Source organism: Branchiostoma lanceolatum, chromosome 16 (genome assembly GCF_035083965.1).
Source record: "Branchiostoma lanceolatum isolate klBraLanc5 chromosome 16, klBraLanc5.hap2, whole genome shotgun sequence".
NCBI lineage: Eukaryota > Metazoa > Chordata > Leptocardii > Amphioxiformes > Branchiostomatidae > Branchiostoma > Branchiostoma lanceolatum.
The window spans coordinates 2,395,088-2,421,363 of NC_089737.1; the positions used below are offsets into that span (position 1 = coordinate 2,395,088).

General features: G+C 39.8%; 1 protein-coding gene across 6 annotated transcripts in view; it reads left to right on the forward strand.

Moving 5' to 3' along the window:
* The window catches only part of LOC136421714 (neuron navigator 2-like), a 220,101-nt gene that overhangs the window by 43,814 nt on the left and 150,011 nt on the right, over positions 1-26,276 (forward strand). For 2 of the 6 annotated variants that reach the window (XM_066409207.1, XM_066409208.1), the window contains exons 1-2: positions 21,073-21,198; positions 21,724-21,872. The exons of 1 other annotated variant lie outside the window; for it this stretch is intronic. In XM_066409207.1, coding sequence (XP_066265304.1) covers positions 21,186-21,198; positions 21,724-21,872 — 162 coding nt within the window. In that variant the 5' untranslated portion in view covers positions 21,073-21,185. Of the gene's footprint in view, positions 1-21,072; positions 21,199-21,723; positions 21,873-26,276 lie in introns of those variants that run through there. 3 more of the 6 variants (XM_066409209.1, XM_066409210.1, XM_066409212.1) reach the window with 2 other exon arrangements.

Below are 26,276 nucleotides of genomic sequence, written 5' to 3' on the forward strand. Positions count from 1 at the left end.
TCTGCTGCACTACACAATCGTGACTTCTATCTGGTATTGATGGAGATGATTAAAAGAAGAGGAGTAGACTGGGTGGGGACACACCTATGTTCCGAACGCCCTATGTTCTGAATGGCAGGTATGTTCCGAACGCCCTATGTTCCGAACGGGTACACAAAAAGGCTTGCTGGACGGATTACAGCGCTATTTGCCGTTTATCTAAATGAGGCCCGTGAACTTCAAAAAGTGATCAGGACACATTGGGACATAGAGTACCTAATGCAAGTATCAAATTGTACGGGCCGGATTTAATAAACGAGCCACGGGGGTCTTACCCTTCAAGAGCGAGTAGGAAAGGGGACTTATAAAGGCTTGCTGGACGGATTGCAGCGCTATTTGCTGTTTATCTAAATGAGGCCCGTGAACTTCAAAAAGTGATGAGGACACTCTGGGACATAGAGTACCTAATGCTAATCGCTTATCAATTTTTGTCTCTTTTATTAAATCTGGCCCGTACAATTTGACACTTGCATTAGGTACTCTATGTCCCAGAGTGTCCTAATCACTTTCTCAAGTTCACGGGCCACATTTAGATAAACAGCAAATAGCGCTGCAATCTGTTGAACAAAATTCAATCGACGGCTGAATCGAAGGCTGTGAATCGAAGGCCGAATCAAGGGCTAGCTTCAGGTTGGTGCGAAACCTGCACTACCCTGCGTCACGCACAGCCTTGCGCATGCGAAACACGCACTGTCACTGACAGTCATCGTTACAAATAAAATCGCCCTGTATTTCACTACAAAGTAACATGTTCCGGACGACCTACGTTCCGAACATAGGGCGTTCGGAACATAGGGCGTTCGGAACATAGGGTGTTCGGAACATAGGTGTGTAACCGACTGGGTACTGGGTAGCTGTGTGGCAAAGGTGTTGGTTCATATTTTTGGCAAACCGCCAACAATCTGATGGTCTCTGATTGTTTCTGCTGCACTGCACAACCATAACTGCTTTATGGTACTATTGATTTTGATTGATTTGGAAAAGAGGAGTAGATGGGTAGCTGTGTGCCAAAGGTGTTGGTTCATATTTTTGGCAAAACGACATTTTCTGCTGCACCACACAATCATAACTTCTTTATGGTATTGAATCTATAATATATGATTGATTGATATGATAGAAGAGGAGTAGACTGGGTCATTTCATGAAGCAAAGCTATTGGGTCATATTTTTGGCAATGTACCAAAATCTGCTGGTGTGTAACATTTACTGTTGCACTGCAAGACCATAGCTGCTATGATATGGTATTGATTGAGATGATTTAGAGCAGAGGAGCCTGTGTCCCTTCCATGAGGCAAAGTTAATGAGAAGTTAAAAGGCTGCTGTCTGTGTCCTGTCAGGTCTGGCAGCAAGGCCTGCTGGGAGCAGCTGCAGTTTGTTTCAGCTCAGCTCAGATGAAACATCCAAAGATGGGCTGTGGAGTGTCAGTAATAGTAGCGATAGAGGAAAATCACTTAAGGAAAATTGAGTGTTTTTCAAAGAAAATAAACCTTCGGGAGTGATAGATGTGAGAGGGAGAGAGAGATTGTGAGAGGAAAGTCACCGTAATGTTGAAAAAAGCCGCAGTTTCGGCTCAACTCAGATGAAAGATCTTAAGATGTGCTGTTGAGTGTTAGTAAAAGTAGTGATAGAGGGTCTGTGCTTAGGCCACTCAACTGATTGCTTTTCAAAGAAATTGAATCTATAGAAATGATAGATTGTGAGAGGAAGGACACTGTAATTTTGAAAATGGCAGTTCAGTTTGTTTCAGCTCAACTCAGATGAAAGATCTAAAGATGTGCTATAGAGGGTCTATGCTTAGGCCACTTTATGAAAATTGATTGCTTTTCCAAGAAATTGAATCTTCAGAGATGATAGATTGTTGGGGAAGGACTCAGTAATTTTGAACATGGCAGTTTGATTCAACTCAGCACAGATGAAAGATCTCTTGATGTTCTGTTGAGTGTCACTAAAAGTAGTGCTAGAGGGTCTATGCTTTGGCCACTTAAGGAAAATGGATTGCTTCTCAAAGAAAATAAACCTTCTGTCTGGCAGGGATTCTGAATTGTAATTTTGAAAATCGTAGCTGCCGCTTGTGTTCACCTGAGCTCAGCTGAAAGATCTGTAGAAGTGCTGTTGAGTGTCTGTAGTAATATCCTGGAAAATTGAAGGAAGACAAACATTCAGAGATAATGAAGTGGGAGAGAACTGAAGATACTTAAATGTGCGGTTGAGTGTCATTGTCAGTTGTGATATCCAGGAAAATTGGTTGTTTCTATAAAAAAAATAGCGATGTTTTTGTTCAGGTCTTTTATGAGGGTATCTACAGATGATCATCCCAACTAATGTACCGTATTTACTCGAATAAAGTACACACTTTTTAAACATTTCAGAATTCAAAAGGCATCACAAATCATTGCCAAAGTCAGGGTGCGTACTTTATTTAAGGTTATTGCCAGGACAAATTGGAAGAGGACCTCAAACCCTTGCTCAATCAAGCCAGGAACCCAGCTGTGGTGCAGCAATGCATGGCTCAATACCTGCCAATTTGAGAAGTTTGCAACTTGTCGTAGGCAACTCTCAAGTTTGCAGAGATGTTGCCGCCGGGGTTAACAAGAGAATCTTTTATGAATCTAATGAATGGTATTATGTAGAAGTCCTTGATTTAAGCAAAATTACCTAGAGAAAAGAGAAGGAACCCCATAAATTTGAATTTATTCTGTTCAAAATGTGTTCAAGATCAATGGAGAAGGGATGCGTACTTTATTTGAGGTTTCTGCCTTTACGTTTCAGTTCTGCAAATTTGTCTTGAACTAGCCCCAAATCAGGGGTGCGTACTTTAATCAAGAAAATACGGTACCATTTTTGACAGTGATGTATACTGATCCATATATTGAAAAATCAATTCTGGACCACCTACACATCTTTATGTGCGATGCCTGAACAGGCCAAATCTCCATAAATGTGCCAAAGATATGTACTGTATAACACAAATTTGATGGACCACCCAAAGAAGCTATATGCCAGATGGTCGGTTGTGGTGGAGGCACATGACTTAACAATGTCTGTGCCAGAGGGGAGGAAAACATGAAGAGGAAGTGCTGAGGGAAACAGACTAGATCTTCCCTCAGATGATAACAAGTTGGGTGCTCAAGGCTCTGATCTGTTACCCTGATAAAGGTTGGGTTTGTTTGGCCACCTCAGAGTCAGTCTGTCTCGTATTTATCTGTTGCTGGGAGGGCCAGATAATTTCTCTGTGGGATGGATTGAATCTTCCAGACTTCCGGTGTTACCTCCATGAAAAATAGAGGTATCGTTTTGGGTGTGCCTGTGTGTTTGTGTGTGTATATGTATGTTAGTCTGTGTTTCCGGATATTTGTGAGAAGGTCTGAATGGATTGTGATACTATTTGGTATTGTGTCTTGGGAAGACAAAGGTCGATTTTGGGCCCCCTGTTGGCCGACCTTGGTACTGCATCAGAACTTTTTTTGTATCTTTTATCCTGGATTTTTTGTTTGTTTGGTGGCAGAGAGCTTTTTTCTGATTCTTCCTATGTTCTGAAGGCTGGCATCGTCTGTGAATTCAAGTTTTAACCCGTAGCAAAACACGGCAGCTATCACAAAACAAAAAGGCCCTTAGGTTGATTTGGAGAAAGCTGGGATCATCTACTGTATAAAGGGTGCAAAAATGAGGTCTACCGTCCTTTCATTACTGTTGTCATTAGAGGATCAACTGTGCTCAAGCACACCCATGACAAAAGTGGTGGATAAACTTGAGCTATTGTGTAGCATTCCGCTAATTGAAAGATAAATCTCAGTACTTATCTGTGATGGTTATCATTGCTTAAAAGATAAACTGGCCCTTAAACGCACCTGGCCATTTTCCAGTCCATTTGCTGGCTTGTATTGATTTAATCTGCATTTTATAGCTATAATACATATCGTATTTATGCTTATGTCAGCTGGGAGGTACAATGAACATGTAGTCTCCAAACATTTTGGAACTTTCCAGTTGCTTGAGTATTTTACAAATGTCTTAACTAAAAAGGAAGTCATCGTGAGTCTAAGATTTGTACTATTCAGGCTAGAAACACTATGTCATGGTAAGTCCTGCAATTCCAAATAGTTTCTTTCTTGCATAATGTCTAGCAGTCCTCTGGAGATGACATGTCCGCCCACCCACTGGTGTCATTGGAAGGTTCACTGTAAGATGCAGAAACAGGCAGTCTTTTGTTTTTAACCTCTTGCCATCATCATCATCATCACCATTATTATCATCAATGTCTCGTATCTAGATTTTCTATCACCTCCATTGTAATCATAAATACAAGTACAGTGAGTACATTTGTACATCACTGTTGTAAATCCTTAGCCTGGTGAATGTGCGTACCTGTCCAAGACCCCCTGTCCGCTAGAGCTTGCCACCCTTTGAGCAACTGCTCAAGATGTTTGATTGGTCGCTCATAAAAAAAAAAGATCTTCATGTTTTGTATGTTTTGTTGACTTTTTTAATCACACCATGTACTTAAACATCTTGTGTCGAATTCCAATTATGAAATTAGGGGTCTTACAAATCTTATTTCAGTCGCAGTATAGTCGCTTAGTGATTGTGTCGCTCAGTGATCGCCGTCTAGTGGAAAGGTGGTCTTTATGAATACTGAAAGGTACCCATTGAAAATTAAAGCATTTTACAGTATTTCCTGTCACCATGTGGCTCAGCTGTCGGGGTCCTTATGTGCTGACAGGTCCTACATTATTGCCCAGTGGGGGTCTGCAGGCTTTGCTTCTAATGAGGGGAAATAAGTACCTACAGGAGTGGGCTCTTTGGTGGTAGGATGCTCAAGTTGTTATTGTGATGGTTCATGTATTACAGAGCTGTCGGACTATTTATTACTATACTCTATGATTCCTTTGAAGAACAAATTGATGGATTCGCAATGTAACAGTTACTTGAGCAACTGGATTTTATTACCTGGATGTCTGACCTTCATCGAGGTATAAATTGATAGATTGATCCAATCAATAATCTGCAGGCATCATAATAGACCGATCCCAAAGCCACGCCCCCTGTTCGATTTCGAACACATCCGTCAAAAATGGGTTTGACGGACCAAACATGGCCGCCGCGGCTAGGTTGAAAATAATGCCACTGACTTCGGTTTAGCTTTTTTGGCACTGAAACCCTTTCAGAGCGGGCCAAATAAGAATGCTATGTCTACCTTGTTGAAGGGTGTATCCCCCGGGTAGAGTTGTTTAAGGAGGGGGTAGATGTAGTTGCGGTGAGAGCGCAATGTTTTCGGTCAATGTTAAAGCGTTATGCGCCGCATAACTTTCCCTTGTCGGTGGGCATCAGCGCCCAGTTTTTGACAAACAGCCGATGCACGTGTAAAAGAGGGTTCATATATCTGTGACAGGGGTCCCACTGTATTGACTGCATGCATAACAGCTGCATGGTATTTAGTAACTAAGAATTAAAATGCATCCTTTTACTTCCCTGTTCCCTTTCAAGTTAACCAGTTTCACACACCAGTAACGGAAGAGACGAAACTCTGCGCTTGCGGACTTTGTAGTAGTCAGCATGTGGTACAAGCTTCCTCTCATTGAGTGCCCGATCTATTTTCTTTTTAAATTCGTTTTTGTTCTGAGCATGCATTCAACCAATACAGTGAAAAACCTGTCCCAGATATACGTACCCTGCTTTACACGTGCCATTTCTGCCCCGCCGACGCTGTTTTTGACGGAGGTGTTCTGAATAGAACAGGGGGTTCTATTCGTTCGATATGGTGTTCGACAGGATCGGTCTATTGACGCATGGTGACTCTAGACATTTTGTATCTTTACATATTTATCCTCAATATTGCATTATGTTAGAATTTACACTAATTTTAAAATAACCTGTGCCATTGTTTAAAATCAGAAGTGTCTTACAGAAGGCATTAGATGTCAGCAAAATTAGCACTTTCAAATTCTGTGTTCTTCATCACAAGTTTTCAGTTGAACAACAACTTTGAATATGTGTGAAAAAAAACCCTTTTGATGGATGAAAATACATGTAGAAGGCCTATTGTAAGGGTCTAATATAAATTATAAGAGCTAACTAGAGGTGATTTTCCTGCACAAATGTTCTTTTCCTTATTAGCAGAAGTCATGCTCTTTGCTTCCTAATGCCCATATTCCAACAACAGAGTTGTTGATGTGCCAGTTCAGCTGTTCCATAGTTATGTGATGATCAAGCCTCTAATAATGTAACAGTGGGCGGGATTAACACATTCACGGGCCAGAGTGCTCAGAGTTCCTCTCTTACTAATGAGATATCAGTCTGTCCAATGATGCAGCTGTTTTCTGATGGATCTAGAAGATGTTCCTACTAAACAAAGGGATGGGATAAAGAAGAATGAATCTATCAGCTGGAACCTCAAGGGGTGATGTGGGGGGGAATGGGGTTAGACGGAAATGAGATAGGAACCTTTTACATTTAGAATGTTGATCTCTGTAGACTATTCTACTTAGTTGATATGCTTAACAAAGATAGTTTCTTTAATTTTTACATTATTGAGATCTTCTGTGATATTTAACCCTAAAATGATCATTTGCATACCAGTGTTATGTTGCAAAAAGTTGCAAAGGGAGCGTTTTTTTTTGTTGCACTCGTCAGATTTAGGGTCTCTAAAAAAATAAGCACCTTAATCTTTGACATCTGAACTTTTCAAATCGGACAGATAAAACTACAAAAGCAGTTAAACTACAAGAGCATAGGAAGCAGTCACACTATACCCACCATGAAAGATTATCCCTTATTTACCTAAACCAGACCTAGCAGAGGATCATGGCACCAGGTACAAGATCGGTGTCTATATTTGTTGACCAAAGGTCGAAGGTGACCTTCCATGTCTGACCTTGTCTGTGACCTCTAACTTTATAAGCCTATCGTTTATCAGCTAAATCGCTTGTAGGCACTTGAGCTATCAATCAGTGGACATCTATAACATGTGTGAGCTCCAAACATCTGAATAAGGGGGAGGGGGCTGCATGCCCCAGCTTTTTCATAAGAAGGCTGTGCCTGAAACAGTGAAAGCTATTTAAATTTCCCGCAATTCGCAGGATAAGGTGTTTTATTTTTGATATTTAGAATTTTTTTATATTTTATTTTAATCACCTCCCTTGATTTTAGCGTAATATGTAGGTGGTTCTTCAGAATTCGGCATAAAGTGACCCCCCATGCAGATCCTCAATAAGAAGGGATGAGCAAGTCATACTGTTGTCCATTTGAGCTGTCAATCAAAAATGTCTGGGTCAGATGAGGCTACAGGTTAAATTTAGCAGATACTCTCCCTTTACAGTAGATGGCCTTTCATTGTACTATGAACCAACGGACAGTGTCATGAACCTGGTATGGGGATAGTATGGGGCTGTGAAATTGGCATTCATGAATCTTGGACAGTATTCTGAGGAAAACATACATGTACATGTTAAGGTCAAGATAAAGATAGACCACCAGTCAATCAGTCATAGTGTATGATTACATCACTTGTATGCAGCCTATGTGTACATGTATGTGTTTCAAAGTTTTGCGTGTTTGTGTGCGAATTACATTTTGTCTCTTAACTGTATGTTCCACAAATTTTAAATCTCTTGATCCCCGTTCATGTCTATCTGTTGTCATCCATGTCAACCAAGTATTTCTGACCCCATGTCAAGAACAGTATTTCAAAAGGATAAATCATAAGATGGGGTCATTGTCTTATTGTGATCTCTTCTAAGATGTGTTTGCATGTACTTTCTTATCAATGATAACTGAGACTGTCTTTTCTCAGCTAAAGTTGGTTGTACTTTAAATTGGAATGACTAGTTTAGTCTAAGAATGTGGAGTAGGAGAATTATATATGTAAGGGTTAAGTGTTTCAAATGTGTGTGTCTATGTGTAGCATCTGTTTGGTCTCCAAACTGTTTGTTCCATATATTGGTTATCCCTCTGATCCCCCTTTGTGTGTGTGTTGTCATACTTGTCAGCCAAGTATTTGGTATTCTGTGCCAAGGTCTGTATTTGACAGGGATTATAAAAGAAATCAGGACCATACGATCTGATCATTCTTATTGTGATATTCTCAGATAAAAGTGTTTGTGTGTCCTTTTTTTATATATATTTGGTATTCTATGTCAAGGTCTGTATTTGAGAGGGATTATAACAAAAATAAGAACCATATGATCTGATCCCCATCTTCAGATAAAACATTAAAAGTGTTTGTATGTCTTTTCTTATCAATGGTAAGTTGAGATTTGATGACTGTATGGTTATATTTGGTATTCTGTTCCAATGTCTCTATTCAAGAGGGATTATAAAAGAAATAAGAACCATACGATATGATCCCCATCTTCAGATAAAGCATTAAAAGTATCTGTATGTCCTTTCTTATCAATGGTAAGTTGAGATTTGATGACTGGACTTTCTCAGCTATAATAGGTTATACTTATAGAGTTACAAGTTTAGTGGGAAGAGGTGAAAGTTGCTTGGCTGGATCCCATCACTTATCAACAATCTGCCGGATCGGGATAACATGAGAGGGAAGAATGAGGTGTTTTGCTCAGGGGACCAAACATAGAGAAATATAACCTTCATAGTTATGATCTAAACCTGCAAGTGTGAAGGACAATTTGCCAGATCACCATAACATGGAAGAATGAAGAATGAAGTGTTCTGCTCAGGGGACCAAACATAGAGAAAACATAACCTTCAGAGTCATGGTTTAACCCTGTGAGTATCAAGGACAATTTACCAGATCACCATAACATGTGAAACGCACCAGGCGAGTAGTACAGTCTGTTAAACATGAAGTATGAAGCAGTTTTTTTCTAGAAAAATTGAATAAGAGGGAGCACACACAGGTGAGGGAGTGAATTCTATGTAGTTATGGAAGAATTGACCGTTGAGTGAAGTCTGTATGCTGGATATTATGCTGCTAAAATCTGAATTCGACAAGGGGGCGCTGTGCTGAAACAAGAGGGCGCAACGCCCCTCTTTCCTGATATAGATGAACCCTGTGAAGAATGAAGTGTTTTGCTCAGGGGACCAAACATAGAGAAAACTTAACCTCCAGAGTCATGACTTATCCCTGCGACTTTCAGGGACAATCTGCCAGATCAGGATAACATGATAGAGAAGAATGAAGGAATGGCTCTTGGGACTAAATGTAGAAAAAAACAGAACCTTCATAGTCATCATTTAAGCCTGCAAGTGTGAAGGACAATCTGACAGATCACCATGACATGAGATGGAAGAATGAAGAAATGTCTCATGTGACTAAACATAGAAAAAACATAACTTTCACAGTTATGATTTAACCTTGCAAGTCCTAGGGTCTTCTAAAATTGGGCTGATAAGACACTGGGAAAGTCAATGCTTCTTATGCAGTTACTGTAGATTTAACCTTCCCCCTGCTATAGTAGCTTTTAGGTAATATGGAACTGGTTTTAGAGTGAGGTAGCGGAGAGATAGAAGGTTTGCTTTCATACTGAAGATGTTAAGCTCTTTTAGTCTAGATATGGAACTAAGAGTAAGAGTCTTCATTCACTTTTCTTCTGCTGCCCAAAGTTTACTTCAGTAGGGTTAAAAAGTGGGACTTTTAGACTGTGTGTTATGTCACTTATCACCCATCATTCCCAAAGTGGTCATGTCTGTGCACTACCAAGACTTGGACAGATAAGAAGTAAAATGCAAGAAACAAACAAAACACATGGGAATTTCAAGGTCGATAACTTCGACATCCTTTGAAGATCAAGGTTAGAATGTGCAAGGCTTTCCTGTACCGTGTCTGCTGAGGGTAGACGAGGTTATCTCGCCGTTATCTAACACTTCATGCCTGCTTAAACACTTGGCTTTATGTTACGTATATCTTTAAGACATGCCAAAGTATCTTTGTCCACTTGGTAGTCAGCCAGTGCATTAAGGGCACAACATCAGTGGCATGTCAGGGATTTGAACCTAGGACCTCTGGGTTCTGGGCCAAACACCCTAACTGTTACGCCAACATGACGCCACATTTTCTGTAATTCTTTGGAAGAATGGGTTTCCATTGAGACTTTGACACTCTATTATTAGAATACATTCATCCCCTTCCTATATGGGAGCTAGATGTGCATAGGTTAGGTGTGACAGGTCGTTCAGTGTAATATAACGTGCTACCCACTGCGCTGCGTGCCTAGGAAGCTGATGTTTTATGCCGAAGGGCAGATATACCAGTTGTCTACAGATACAGATATGTTGGAATATTTTATAATCACCTTTCCCAATCCTTCTCATTTTGCTCCTCTGGAGAATGGTGTTACCCTAAGATGTCATGCCCAGGTGTGTCATGTCCTCACTCCATGGTCGTGCCCCCCTCCCCACCTTACCTGCCCTCTGTGCACCCTTCTACCTCCCCACTTGTTTGGAATTCAGTAGCCACCCTAGAGCTGACAACAGACATTACTCAGTCACTTGAGCACCAGAGTTGTTTTGCCTGTTTGGAGTTGTTTTGCCTGTTTGGAGTTGTTTTGCCTGTTTGGAGTTGTTTTGCCTGTTTGGGTGCCGCTCTCCTGTATTTGTGTTTGTATATGTTACAGGTGACTCCTGTGTTTATGCACGGATGGTTACCACTACCTTTGATGTCTAAATCTTGTAGATCTGGGTGCTTGGAATTCCAGATTTAAGGATGACTGCTTCTCCTGATGTGTCTTCCTCTAGTTACATGACATCTTAAGTACCCTCCCCTCCCCTCCCACTGTCTGTTATCAAGGTGTAACTCAACCCAAGCCCAGGTACATGTAGTACCAATTACAAGCAAATATAAAGATAAAAATACTTTATCTAGAGTTGTATAGTCTCAGAGTTTCATAGTTATAGAGTTGAAGAGTTGAATCATTATCTCTTGAGGTAGATTTATTTGCCTTGAAATTGTAAAGCTATAGGTATTGAAAACCTATGCAAGACTTGTCTTTTGTATTAGCATTAAGAGTCTTGCAGAGAATTTACCAGGGAAAATTTTCTTCCAGTTTTTATTTTCATTTCAAGCTGTTCCCAGTGAATTGAAGAATGTTAGGCTAGGCGAACCTGGAGACAGATGTCCATCTTCATTGCTACCTTGTCCCCCCAATGACCCAGAGGTCAAGGGACTAGGTGAGGTGTGTGAGGCTAGGCCTTGATGTTGCATTGGGTGTGGGAAAAGCTGTAAACAGTCCTTGCCACCTTACCCCCACAGTAAGGCAAGCTGAGTTGTCATGTCTATCCTTACGGTCTCACAGCTAAGGAAACAGATAACTTTCACTCCATCGTGTTTCCCAAACGTACAGACTGAAGTCTGATGATCTCAGGTTGTTGTCAGCCAAGTCCTCTGGCACGGTTTGTTGTGGTAACTTGTGAAGAATGTCTGGTGCTTTTGACAGTGACGTAAATCAGTTTGTCTGAGAGTGTAACCTTCATTATCTGAGAATTTGATGACCACTCTCATATTTTGTCGTCTGCCAAATTTTGTGACAGATTCTATGCTTTTGACAGTCTCCAGCTTAAAATGTTTTTCTATCCCATGCATTGTATGGAGCCCATGTTGTTGATTTCCTGAGACATTTTTTATCAGTTTCATATCATGAAGTTCAGATTTTTTGGTTTCAGGTTTAAGCAAATTTCTGTCCCTAGATGGAGGGATGGGTCCTATAGGGGGATGATTAGCTATATTAACGGAGTGTAAACTTTATTCTCTGGAAATTTGGTGACGCATCCTCTTTCTTAACCTTCGTGTATTTCAGCACAACATCATTAATGATCTTGCGTGTATTTCAACATGACATTATCAATGTTGTTGATTCAGAACCCCTTTTCTTAAAGAGTTTTGGTGATTACCCTTCATCAGATTTGGAATGTGATAACTAATGTCTTCTCTTTCTTCCATGTCTCCTCTCCTGATGTGCTGATGCTGCATTGCTGTCTGTTGCCATCATCTTTGTCACTTTGGCTGAAATGTTCTTACAGGTATGTGTCTTTGCTGTATATCTGAAAACAATAAAAGAATCAAAAATTAGAGGAATGAATAAAAGATAAATTTTCATATGTTTAGAATAAGTATTCACACACACAGTCACAAAGAATTCATCCATACTCACAGTCACACCACACCAACTTGGACCTACATGTACCACACTCAACTATCCAGTGAAATAGCACCACCTTGCATTCATGATGAAAACTGCATATGACTCATGTACCACCAAATGTAGTGATACAGAGAGATTAGAAGCTGGACATATCACTCAGTTACAGACAGGAAGGTGACTTGCCATCTATTCTGTCATGGAAAAGTTAAACATTTAGGTGTTATGGAAAAAAAGATTTGTACGTGGTGGGTGTTGCAATGTATAGTACAATACTTCCATTGTCACATGCAGCAGTTACACGATGTTTATGTTCCCGTGGTAAAAATAAACAATAAGGCCAGGTAAGATTGCAAGCAGGTCCCCTTTCACAACAATCTAATTTTAGATTGAATGATGAGACATGCTAGATCTACAGTGTTGGTATTCCCTTATCAGACTTCTTTGTGAAACTGTGCATTGTTTCAGCACATACTTGATTATTTTTCTTGAGGTTAAGATTACAAATCTGAAAAAAGGTTTGTGTTAGAACTCATGTCATGTGGCTTTTATAAAAGCAAGTACGTAGGTAAATGGTATGTTGAAAAAGGAGGGAACCATGACAGAAGGCTGCACAAATACTGTAATTCTTATTTCTTTCACTGTAACCTTATGTTCACTGTTTTCATGGTCACCTTTGTACCATGAACTTATCATCACTGTGAAAAAAAACTGTTGTTATTATTTAGGATTGCTGCCACCGTGAAGTTAAAGTTCAGTGAAAATGCCCATTTTCCTTACACAGTGAAATTTTGCTACCATGAAGATAAAGTGAATTATAGTACATGTACTTAATTGTGGTAGAATGAGACTTTGGACAAGTTCATCTACGATAAGAATGCTGTTTACAACTTTATATTATTATATGCATTGATCAATGCAAGAGACAATGTGTTAAAATCTACCAATCATGTTTGACAAGGTTATTTTGATAATAAGTAGAGAAGGATTATTTTGTCCATGATTTTATATCTTTCCATACTTATTTAAATGTTTCTTCACACTATAATGGGTTTTGAAGTTTTACTAATCTGAGGAAACCTTATAACACACAGGAAGAGGTTAAACTGCAGGAGTTCACCCTAGAAGGGTGGGAAAGTAACCCTGTCCTGTAGTCTGATACATCACACATTAAGTTGATCTTAAATCTCATCCACTTAACCATTTCCCATGACCTGAAATTGTAACCTTAAACTTGGATATGATAATTGATTTCAGATTCAACTCTAGAGTATGATTCCCAAATACGTTACACACAACATGTAAAACTACATACAGATTTGCCATCAACATGTTCAAAATGGTTCAACTGATTATCCTATTAATGAACTCCCCTCTGATAGGCAACAATATCATTTTCCTATTATTGTTTGTAGTTCCGTGACCTTTCCTTTGTTGTTTGACCTTCCAGTGACCTTCTGACCTCTTCTCAGGAAAGACCTTCCCCAAACCTTCCATGTTCTCCCCAGGTAGAACACAAACTGTAATCACAGAATTAGTGGCACAGGAAAATAGGGGGAGTTAAACATGGTCCTACTGTGAGGTCCAACATGAAAGAGTCACTGACCATGTGTGAGGGGAAGGGGGCGGTTTTCTTTAAGAAGTGCTGCCAACAACCAAAAGACTGTAGACAGTCAACCTTTCTAACCTCTTGATGGATTTTCTGCTGGTTTTGTGAATCTGCTTCGCTGGTGCAAGCACATAAATTGCATTGAGCTTGGAGCACTTAAGTGCATACTGTCAAAAATTTTCTTTACAATACAAGAAATTTTTCTGTTCTGCCTTTCTTTGTACAGGTGTTCAATAGAATGTCTATTTCACTCTTTATGTTGGGTTTCTTTGTGTCATCTTGAATTTACAAAGAGAATGATGTGATGAACATGGAGAAATCTATCAAAGTGAAATTACAAAGCTATTAAGGGTGATTGTATACTGATTATCATTTAATAGCTTATCTTAAATACCTGCAGGAAACTTTGATGGTTTGGTCTAACAACACCCCCAAAGAAAAGTATTTGGCTTGTATAACTTGACATCCTTGGGACATACTGTACTGTGTCATTCTCCATCCTCCGGTTGATGTCTTGTAAACATCTTGTTCCAAGGAAAGAAGTTCCAAACTTGTGCAGGAAGGAGGGAAGTCCTTGACTAGGAGTGATTTATGGAGTGCAGCCCCCTGTGACATGGAGGTCCCAGTCCCCCATGCCTTCACATTTCCCCTGACTAATTGTTTCTTCATGGCCTTGGTACCAAAGGGGCTTCTGATGCAGGGGGAGGAAGTGAGGGGAGTTGGGAGGTTGTTGTCCCACACTTGTTAGCCTTGAACATGGAGGCATCCATGTAGGTGGCCTCTGATGCAAGGAAAAAGTCTGTGGCAATCTTCTTCCAAAAATATAATTTTTGTAAAAGTAGCTGATGACTTCTTGAAAGTGTCTTATAAGAAAAGTTAACATGATGAAGGTTAGGCATGTATTAGCCCCTGTTCAAATCAATTTTGGTGTACAAGGTCAACCACTAGAACTAGTACAAGAATTAGAAGCTCGAGGTTCAACTTGCTGATACTGCAAAAAGTGCCTGTCTGGGATGATTATTAGATCGCCTTCAGTTTTACTGAGACTGAGAGTGAATGATCTAAGCCATATCTCTAGATCGGATGGGCTGAAATCCTTCAACAATCCCACCCTACTTTCCTTCCATTTTTTCCTTCTGTTTGAAAACAGAAATTAAAGGGGCATTCCTTGTTTTCCAAAGCGTGAATCGACGTCAGAGTGCTGCAAGTTCCGCGGGTCTAGACTGTTGTCTAGACAAACCCAGGTGATGTGTGAAGTTTTGTGTGCAACACTACGCCTGCTGTCAACAGCCTATACAAGGGCTCGAAATCCATCTTTGGGAATAGGTGCGCTGGTGCACCTAACCGAAAAATTTACGTGCACAGAAAAAACTATGGGTGCACACGAAAAAATAAAGTAGAATGTCAGGAAAACTTTACGGCCTCTCTTGAATTTGAATTTGAAATGCTATAACGTTATATCTAGCTAACATCAAGATTTTAAAACGAGTAATGTAACAAATGTTTTATTATCATTTTTTCTGACACTTAGATGCCAAGAATATGCTGTATACTAGTGTACAATACTAGTAGTACAATATGCCTTCATGTATGCAACGGAACACAAATGTACATGGTGCACAGTCAAAAATTAGGTGCACAGCTCCATTTTTAGGTGCACAAAAGTGCATTATGCACTACAGGACAGTTTCAAGCCCTGAGTTTTGTGTGCAACAGTACGCTTGCTGTCAACGGCCTCCCCTGTACGGAGTGCTGATGCTGACATGTTGTACAACAGGCAGGAAATGACAGATAGGAAAAGCCTGCGTTTTGCAGTCCAGCAATTTGAGTTATTTCCTTGCAGACTTCACAAGTGTTAGTGCTGTAGACCTTCAAAAATACATTGTATTCATCTTTGGAATTTTGTGTTCTAGATGCTAGTTCTGAAATGTGTAGCCATGTGATCATATGATCCATATTCAGACAAATGTCTATATAGATTATTGAGTATTAAGTGTGTCTGTGACACTCTTTCTTTTTTTGGTCGCTCTCTTATTCCTTTGTCCTCAAAACTGCCCTTGTACAAAAGAAGGTGGAAAAAATAGACATCAATTTCTTCATGGGTCTGGGCGTGAAAGACCCAAGTAAAACTACACCCTGGGAAAAATGGGTGATAGAAGGACAGAAAAGTCCAGAGGGAAGGTTAGGAGGAAACTGCACATGATATGGGTCATCCATTTTGTAAGATCAGAGTCATGAGTGGTCTACCTCTGAGGGAAAACCATTTAACACCATGTCATGGGAATAAGGGTAAGGGACAAACCATGAGTGATAGTGTGAGGACGTGAGAGTACTTTTTTTGCCTGTACCTTCATGTCAGGCATCAAACCTCTGCACCTAAAAGAACCCAACACACTTATTGAGAAGAGTAGGTGTTCTTGGCTGAAAACACAAGCCACAGCAAAGCCATATTGCACTACTTCTAGGTATTGGGAAGCACCATGCTTCACCTTAATTGAGGATGACTGCTTTACCTTATAAGTGTTTTAATAGATGAAGAATTAAGAGGCAGGTACCCAGGAGACCTGAGGAGGAAATGGAATTAGCCATGCTCCCTTCTGACAGATGTCACAGGAGAAACTTCTTGTGGGTACCAGTAGAGATTGAAACAGGGCTGCCTCCAGCCTTGTTACAGTAAAGGCTGCCTTGGATCCTTGTCGGTGGTTGGTTCTACCACAGCTTGCTTGAAAATTCTACAACATCCAAATTGTACAATGACCTACGACAAATGTGGCCTCGCCATCAGGAGCAGTCCTCAGCATCTAAGAGGGTCTGCATGGGCGGTCCTATAACAATGCTGTATGCTGAATTTAGAAGAAACCCCTACGTATTAGGCTAAAAGCAAGTAAGACAATTAAGCACAATTTGGTTGCATCACTACCAATTACACGAGTAAGACAGCGAATTATGGGAAATCAAAATAGGCTGTCTACGCCTTACGGAAAAGAGCATGCAGACCCTTATCTAACAACGACTTCCACTGCTCAGGGAAAGCAGAGCCTCTTGCCCTGATGCTGTTAATCAGTCCCCCACAAACTTGACCTTGAGACCTTTGTGAAGTGGATACTTTGGGAAAGTCTTGCCCACATGAGTTGTAACAACAGTGTGGGGCCAGTGGGAGCTGACCAGTTCTGAAGGACGCCTTTGTTTCGCTGCTTGATTAGTGGGGGAAAGGTGGAATTGGTTCTAAAGGGGATCCCTATAATGCCAACAGCAGACCTGTTTTAGATGTAGAGCAGTAGAGTAGAGTAGAGTAGAGTAGAGTAGAAACCTTTAGTTTCCTTGAATGGCCCTGTCGACCTGTACAATTAGATACATGGCCAATCTTCCCAGAGGTCCAAGTGTGGGGGGGGGGGGTGTCACGGGAAATCATTTAAATAGATAAGATACCAAACAAATTTTAAGCATGTTGTTGGAGACACTGTGGCACGCTGTTTTCAGCCTCTATATTATTTATTACAGTCAAACCTGCCGAGGCGACCACCTTTTCAACGCGACCACCTGGCCATGGCGACCGCTTTTTCTCGGTCCCGAAAATTTTCTCCATAGGCACAAGCATTAAGCTGCCTGCCCAAGGCGACCACCTGTCCAACGCGACCGCGACCGCCACGAATTGGGACCGCACAGAGCACAATCCCTGCCCATGGCGGCCGCCTAATTTTCAAGCGTGTGGTGACATCGGATCATTTTGTTGTCGGATTTCACGGAAATGTTTTCAAGACTTTGAAGGACAAAAATAAGGACAAAAATATATGAAATAGCAATGTTATAGCATCGATTCTTCCATGAAGTGTTTTAATAAAACGTTCCGCCTTCATAAACAAATTGTAAAGACAAATGTTTGTGATGTTGTTGTGCCTATCGTTATCTTATAATTTACCGAAAAACTCAGTTCGGTTTAAACTCAATTTTCAAAACGAATACGTCGTACATGGCGTCAAAAAGTCAGATTTCACAGAAACTATTATCTATTTCTTGTATTTGCAACAAAAATGTGTCTGTGTCTTACTAAATTCCGCCGAAAATGGATTCGCGGCGGGCAAAACATCGGGCGATAAATGTTGTTCCTTGGTCCCGACGCCATCTTGGATTTGGCGTAACCCGGATTTGGCGTACCGCTGACCTTTCTAAAACACGATGCTTTATGTGTATGAATATTTACGAATACTCTAGTTATTGATGAAAATTAATATTCTTATTTTCTTTTTGTTTCCATGAATCTCGCAAACCTTTATTGGACGCTGTGCGTTCTGCTGCACTGACTCATACATGTACCTTTCGATGCGGTCGCACTGAGCTTGGCGGCGCGGCGCGACGAAATCACACCGTTCTGTTTCATCTTTAGTTGTCAGATCGAAAACTTTTGGACCCTCTTATCCAGCGGTCGGCACCCCAAAAAAGGCTGGGGCCAGCAGGTGTTTTCTAGGGATTTGTCTTAGGCCTTAAAACTTCGATGATGAGTGTGTGTGTGTGTGTACTATTTAATGTAACGTGTGAATGCGGGAAGGTGCTGCGAGATCATCAAGGCAAACATTGTTTTGTACACAAAATTATGACGAAAATTTGTACACGATGTAGCGGTATACAATTATTACAACGATAACGGAAAATGTAATTTTTGTAGGATCTTTCTGTCAATGATAATTGAACCTGGTGGGGGTCATGCTGTCTAAATTCACATAATTTTCCATCCATTTACGTACTGTATTTAAAAACCTCGCCCTGGAAACATGTGAGTGGAATCCTCTTCATGGCGACCACCTGTCCATCGCGACCGTTTTTGCTCGGTCCGCCGGGTGGTCGCCTTGGGCAGGTTTGACTGTAATCTGAAGTACAGCCAGTAGGTACCCTTCTGAGTAATAAGGCTGTAATGTGCTCAAGGCACCTCCACCATCAAGGGACCCCCATTTTATGTCCCTTCCGAATGATAAATGCAGCTCCAACCAGGATACCCTTCCCCGGATTCGATCTGTATCTTAGATATGCAATGAAAATACCAGAATGTTGCCTTAGTTGGCAGAGATTATAACTCCAGGTCTTGCTTAGCTGCCTATGAGCATTGACATAATCTGTGACTAAAAGATGATTGCCCATTGTAATCCCTTTTCTCAGCTCAAATAAAAGAAGAGGAAAAGTGATGATCAACGATTACTCAAAACTCCGATTTATTCTACATGACTGGAGGTGAATAATTCCCCTCACACAATCCCATTTGTAATTACTTATCGCCACGAAACAGCCAGTGGATCAGCAGATTTACTGGATTATCACAATTTTCTGCCTCTCTGGTTTGTACTTAAATCATCAGATTTATTGTGCCACTTATACTCACCAAGATGCAAACAGCATCCACCTTGAAAAGAAAAGAAAGATAAAGATGAGATGCCCAGGTATACCACTTTACAAGTATGTAAATGAACGAACCATTGTAAGTCCAAGTGACCTGCCTGGTAGTCCAGTCTGTTATCGCAAGTCATTGATTTACAAAATAGACTGCTAGCAGCTAATAATCTTGGCAGTAAACAGTAGGCAGTCTCTTTATCACAGTAACACAGCTTGTTTTTTATCGTACAAGGTGGATTGGAGATTCACACATACACGGTCGATTTTGAAATCCGACCCAGTTGAAGATTTCAATCAAGAAAAATGACATCTGTTCGATCCACTAATTGATGTTCCTCCATCTGGTTCGTTATGGATTATTTTTTAATTGCAGGGAACTGATCACAGGGAAATTGGTGGCCTAGTTTTATCATGGGAGTTTATTTCTGGCAACACTGGAGTAGTCCCATACCTACATGTACTGTATGATGTACTGGTTTTTGTATGGAAAATAGCAATGAATTTAAAACTTGAAGTGTAATGTTGGTGTTAAGATATTTCCAGATCTCTTTGATTACTCAATACTTTTGAAGTATTTTGAATTTGTTTTGACTTTATAAATATTTCTTTGTTCGTATACAATATATATGAAATATTTATGGTGCTAGATCTATGTGAAGTATTTTGATTAATCCAAAACATTAGTACCTTTGAATTCATTTTTTTTTGGAAAACATTGATGATGATGATAACATTTTATTTGGTTGGTCCCAAAGGAAGGGATTCAGTATTTGATTCTCTTAATGTTATTTACCAAATACCTTTAGTGTATTGGGAATTCAATATGGGTAGAAAGCCTAGTCTAGGGAATAGAAATTGAGCATAATCCATTTAACATTTGCTGCCTAATTTTGAAAAGAGTCGTTCTAATAAGATAATGCCTTTACAAGGTCACTCTAACCAAATAAGTAGGGTGTCTGGGATATGTTTATATTAGGGCTGTGTTATTGGTAAACATGAAAATGATAACGTAAATTTTAGTTTTTATTTCATTCAGTCTTCCTTTTTAAATGATGCTGTGCTCTGTCAAACCATCTTCTGCCCTAGGCCTGATGTAGTGTGGATTAAGAATGTATACAGAAACTAAAAGGTCTTCATTAATTTGTTAAAGCACAATATTTATAGTATATTCTTTATCAACTAGACTAGTATTTGTTACTGTATAACGAAAAAATGTTAGGCTATACATTTCCTCAGCTGGTAGCTGTCTGATTGAGTATCTAACCCCGTTGTCCTGTATTTATTACATCTATAACCCCGATGATCTCCCGTCCCCAAATCAGTCTCACCGATGGAGACAGCCTCGTTGACTGTTTCCCGATCAAGCGCTGTTATTGGTCAGAGCGCAAGCTGGCCAAATGAATGTTATCTTTTATCGTAAATTGGCTATTTCGTCAAAATGAACACGAGACAGTATTTCAGGATTAGATGCATCCATCGGGCTTAGCTTGTCGTTCAGAGATTGTTAGAAGGCCAGAATTTGAGGGAAGGCGTTTCTTTTCCTTCTTCCAATTCAACAGTCCAGAAACGTTGGCAATTTTCCAGACGCTGACTCACAAATGGTGTCTTCAGTGGAGCCAGAAGTTTGTCTCATAACTGATTGTCTCGTTTGTCTAATTCGTCTTTCACGTGTTGATGTGTCTCGCATTCGCGGCGCTCAGAAGACGCCAATGGCATCAGGCCAGTAAACCCATAACGTTATTTACTGCAATTTGACTTGGTAGATGGTATCTAACCAGATGGCAAAGCTGGTCATGAATGTTGAAGAGGTTGTGTTTTTTTTGGAGCGGATCTGGAAGAAAAATCAGGAGAGGCATTTGTCTCACTTGCATGCTAAACACAGGCGGGGAGGCAATTTGTGGCGTTTTTATGCAGCCGCCTGCTGGAATTAGATTGCATTTTGAATAACTGGGCCTCCCGGCTGGAGTGGTGCTGAGAAGAGGTCCCCTTTGTGAACTGTTGATCACTTAGCCTCCAGATATTTCTGTTGTCGTTGATTCCGAGACATAACTGTGGTCGGTATGGCTTCCTCTGGTGAGTGCTGTTAACTTTGTATTGTTAGAAATATTTTTCTTGAAATTTGAGAAGCTAATCATAAGAATGATAAGACTGCCGGTCTGTATTGTGTATTGGAATTTTTATTGGAGATTGTGTTTGAGATTTGTTGTTGTCAAGCTGTAAAATCGATCGAAATACTGTGTTACGGTTAGCTCTACTTTTGGTTCTAGTAATACTAGTATGTCATTCAGAAATATGTTTATTGGAGGAAAAATGTCATCTGATCAGTTTGATGAAAAGAGAAAGGTGGGAAATTGTGTTTTCACAATGTCTTTGAAGAAATTCTCATGGAATCATCAATATGTGAGTGTGTTTTTCCAATACAGAATTCTAAAATCTTCTTGAATCTATTGCAGCATATGGAAAATGTATTTACAAATCTTAATCCACTGCAGTGACATAGCAATTGTTTTTATGACCATGAATTTAGGTCAGGATGCCAATTTATGAATTTTATGCATGTTGTTTAGATCTACATGCCATGTTGCATGTTTTCCATAGCCTTGTTCAGAAGGACGATATGCGTACCAGAGGATCAGGTCCGTTCCATGTCACGTGATACGACGGCGTCGCGCGAAAGCCTTGGCGGGGAAAGCTTGGCTGAGCTTACCTACGAGGACTGGGTTTTCTTCCAGTGTGTTCAAAGACAGGTATTCACTTGTACTGTGTTTGCTGTTTACATTACCTTTTCAACCCATGTATCCTAACTGTTTTCATGTCCTTTTAGTTGAAGATGACATTAGCTCTACATTCCACAAAGGAAGAGCTTTGAGATATTTCTTCTCTTTGGTTGCATAGCTCTATTACTCATCTAGCACCTCTATAGAGAGAATGGGTTGATTCAAATGTATAGATTTTCAATATAGGCAACAGACTATACCATTGCCATAGAGGGAGTTTTATCATATTGGTTATAATGCTCTCCTTGGTGCTGAAATGCCATCTAAGCACCTCCCATATCATTGGTATGCTGTGGATTGATTTTTGTGCAGCTTCATTATACTTATGCAAATGAGGGGCTTTTAGGTTGATGTGTTCTAATTGATGGGGGCTTATCAGTCATTTTCTGGGCAGGAATTTTAAAGATGACAAGCAAATTACAAACTAGATACGTGGATTGAATAGAAAGGTAATGCAAATGAGGGATGATACAAGCCAAGCTACCATTCTTTTAACTATTTTTCAAAGAATGTTATGTTTACTTATAAAAATGACATGCTAAGTTGGAAGTTGACACTTGCAGCTTGTAAAATTGGTAGTAGTAGAGTGGAAGTGTGTTACCGGTATGTTGTATGTGATAACAGACTAGAAAATTAACAATTTGAAAACATCAGTTGAAAAAATCTATATATTTGTTGTAGATTGAAGTAGCTGTATCATAGCTAGTTCAGAGAATAAATTTTCTCACAAAATAACAAGTTTGTTAAAGTCTGCTAAGACGAACAGAGCTGAAGTGAGAAGAGAAGATGAATACAGATGTTGGTTCAAAGCTCTGTATTCATACCAGCTTCTCGTACTACTAATAAGAGCCATGGGTTCAGCTGGGAAAATGTACAAGGGTACCAATTATCATACTCAGTATTCTGAGAGCACTGTGTGCATGAAGTATTGTCTTGTAATTTAGGTCTGGAGCAAGCAGAGTCAAGGGAGCGTAAATGGTGAATTTTGTGTACTGGTGCAGATATCAAGAAATCATTGTAATAAATGAATTTTGCTAATGGTGATGTCATAAAAACATATGGATGTTTGAATTAACATTGACATTCATAATGGGAAAATACACTGTTGTGACTAGTTCCTTTTCAGACCTGTTTCTATAACCTTGTTACCTAACGAAGCATGGACAGTCATCCAATTTAAAAAGTTGAAAAAAATGTTTTCCAAATTGGAAGTTCAGTGAGCAGGTTGGTATATAGGGCAGGGTGCCTACATGTATATTCCTCTACTTCCACCATAAAGTATGACTCCTATGAGTCAGTTCTACAAGCAGGTTCTGGGAAACAGTGCAAAGCTAATTACATTTAAAAATATGACTTTGACTTTGAGACTAAACTTGTGAATCATGTGTGGAAGAGCAGTAATATAAACATGGCTTGGGGTACAAATCATGCTTTAGGATGATTTTGCCATTTAATTGGCAACAGTTTCAGAGGATAGCTCTCTCGCGTACATACTACTTTACGATTATTTCATAGGTGCCCTATTTTCTTAGCATTCTATCCTCCTGTGATTCCTTGTAATGCATTTTGCAGTTGATTTTGAACTTGACCATGACACTTTGCAGGAGGCTGAGTGGACAAAATCAATGTTAACAGTGTTCGGAGACCCGGAACTGCTCCAGTTTCCAGTCTGGTTCCCAACATCAATTATGTAAGAGGTGCAGATGGGATTTCTGAAAAGTTGTATCAGAATGGTCACAATTTAATCTATGGTGGAGGTGGTATTTTTCTCAGCACCAATTGTGTAAAGTAAAGGTAAAAGGTGATTTGCAGTTGGAAGTTATCTTTCGCTTTCTTCCAGGTATTATGTAGCTACATGTACTGTCAAACCTGTACAAGGGACATCTTTACGTAAGGACCACCCTTACATTATTTTCCCCCTTGGCACAAGCATTAAGAATCCTGTCTATAGTGACCACCTGTTCACATAGACCAGATTTTATCTGTCCCCTGAGTGGTCTTCTTGGTCAGTTTCGACTGTAGCTAGTGTTCTAGATGAATATCTTTAGATGTATCTAATCTTTTTTAGGCCCCCCTCCTCTTGCACTGTTGACAAACGTAACATTTTTCTTCACCTACCCCTAAACCTGGGTGGTCTCAGACACACCCCTCCCTGTGACAGCTTATGTACCAAACCTTAAGAAGGAAACCCTGTTCCTTAAAGATGTTTGTTATTTTCTTGTCAGTTTCTATGTGATTTTATCTGATTTTTTACTAACTGTCTCGCTGTTTGATATTTTGCAAGGGAGTTAGTGTTCTTACTAGTAGCATGTTTGTAGAGAGTAGCTTCAAAATTGTAGGGGTAGGAGCAAGGGTTAAGGACATGGTATTAGTATAGCACCCAAGGTATTCTTATCAGAAAAAATAACATTGCTGTTATTTTGTCTTTGGCTATGTTAGGATCAAATGTCCTTGTCTGTGAAGCAGTGTCAGAAATGATTGTAAATGAAGTGTCTGTACTTCAAAGTGTTTTTACACAAAGTCATTGATAGTGATGTTTTTTGTAGAGAATGTTTATGTCAAGTTGCGTTTGTTTATAAACTTTATTATGTTAACTACCTCATATTTTATCTTGATGGCAGTTTCTATAATCAGGTGTACAATATTTATGGAATTTTCTCATTTATTTATTTGTTTGTTGAAGGTTTGACATGGCAATGCAGTTTTTATTTGTTTCTTGAAGGTTTGACATGGCAATCAGTGGCTATCTTTCAGCACACCCAGTTCTGAAACCACAACACACTGCAATGCATGCATGCACTATATCCTGTAAATACAGAAACTTTTGCGGTGGTTTTATGTTCTCAGTTTTTGCAGCGACCGTTTTACACCACGAACAAACACCGCGAACATTTTTGTCTAATACTGTAGCAGTATGTGAGTGACTATAGCGCTGCGCGAACTTAAAAGCACCGCAATACTTCATTTTTCCCTTAGTAGTGCAAAATTTGAACCACGCGAACTTAAATGCATTTACAGTATACTGTTTGTCACCTCAAGTGTGATTCTTTAAAATCTAAGCTATAATATAAAAGTTTTCTTTTCATAGAAAAGGAACACACATATAAATCTTTGACACCTGACAGCTAAAACATGTTTGAATATATTTGTGCCACCTTTGGACACTTAATTATTACCTCAAAAAATTAGTTGGTCTTTTCTGTACCACCTCTTTCTAATCATAGGCCTGGTAATGTTGCAGATGGAAAGGAGTTTATCTTCAGTTCACAACATCTATATCTTGTACAAACAGTGGATAATGAGAATGTTCAGGTATCCCACCCATGGCTACCAGTTTCCTGTGTCTCTGTGTACCCCAGGGGTTTGTATTTGACCCTAAATAAACAGAAGAGGTAGTGAAAGCTGTCAGAGCTGGCTGGAGCAGAACTAATCTAGCTTTAACTGTTTTAATCTGAGCTCAGAGCCTGTTGAAGGAAGAGCCAGACATATCCACTTTAGGCTACTTGGTATAAGTTACTTGTTTCTCAAACAAAACAAAAAGCTGAACGATGATGATAGAGTTGCTATAGCTATATATATATGGATCAAAGTCCTTTGAACTGCCCAAGAAGACCAATACAATCTGGGCTATGTGGTCACCGTAGACATGATTTTTAATGCTTGTGTCAATGGAAAATATTTATACCGTCCATACAGATACAGGTACAGGTACAGAAATGAATTCGATACCAGCTTCTTTGCTGATTTGGAATGATCATGAAGAATTTTAGATCATTGAAAATTTAGCACAATGGGAAAAACACATGCTATAAGATGACTACAAGATACAAAACATGCAGAAGGTTAGTGACATAAAGAAAACAGGACAAAAAAGAAAGCTTGACAAAGACGCCTTAAAACACGTCTAAAACTAGCCGCAGCCGAACCTCTGCTTGGAGAGTAGTAGAAGGTAAGAAGGAGCGAAAGACAACTTGATTGATGATTTCTATGGCTGTAGTTGCCCCAATTTGCTGAACCGATTTTACGACCAATTTTCAATGTTCCCATGCAGTCCTGAGCCTAATGTAGAACTCCATCCCAAGTCCATCGATTCCCAACCAAGAACACCCATAAAACTGCCATGTACATTTATTTCTGTATGACAGACTACTGGCCTTGTTTACTTATTCTGCTCAAGCATACCTAATGTATGTGTAATAGACTCAAGATGATGCCATTTGGTAGTTTTACGAGGCCCGGTTCTTTTAGGACTCTTTTATGGTCTGTGAAGTTAATAGACTGTGTAGGGTATGGGGTCTTGGTGTTTGTGGGACATTGGGCTGGTCCATTTGAAGGTTTGGTGGGGGAGGTTTGTCACAAATCGCATAGCCATAA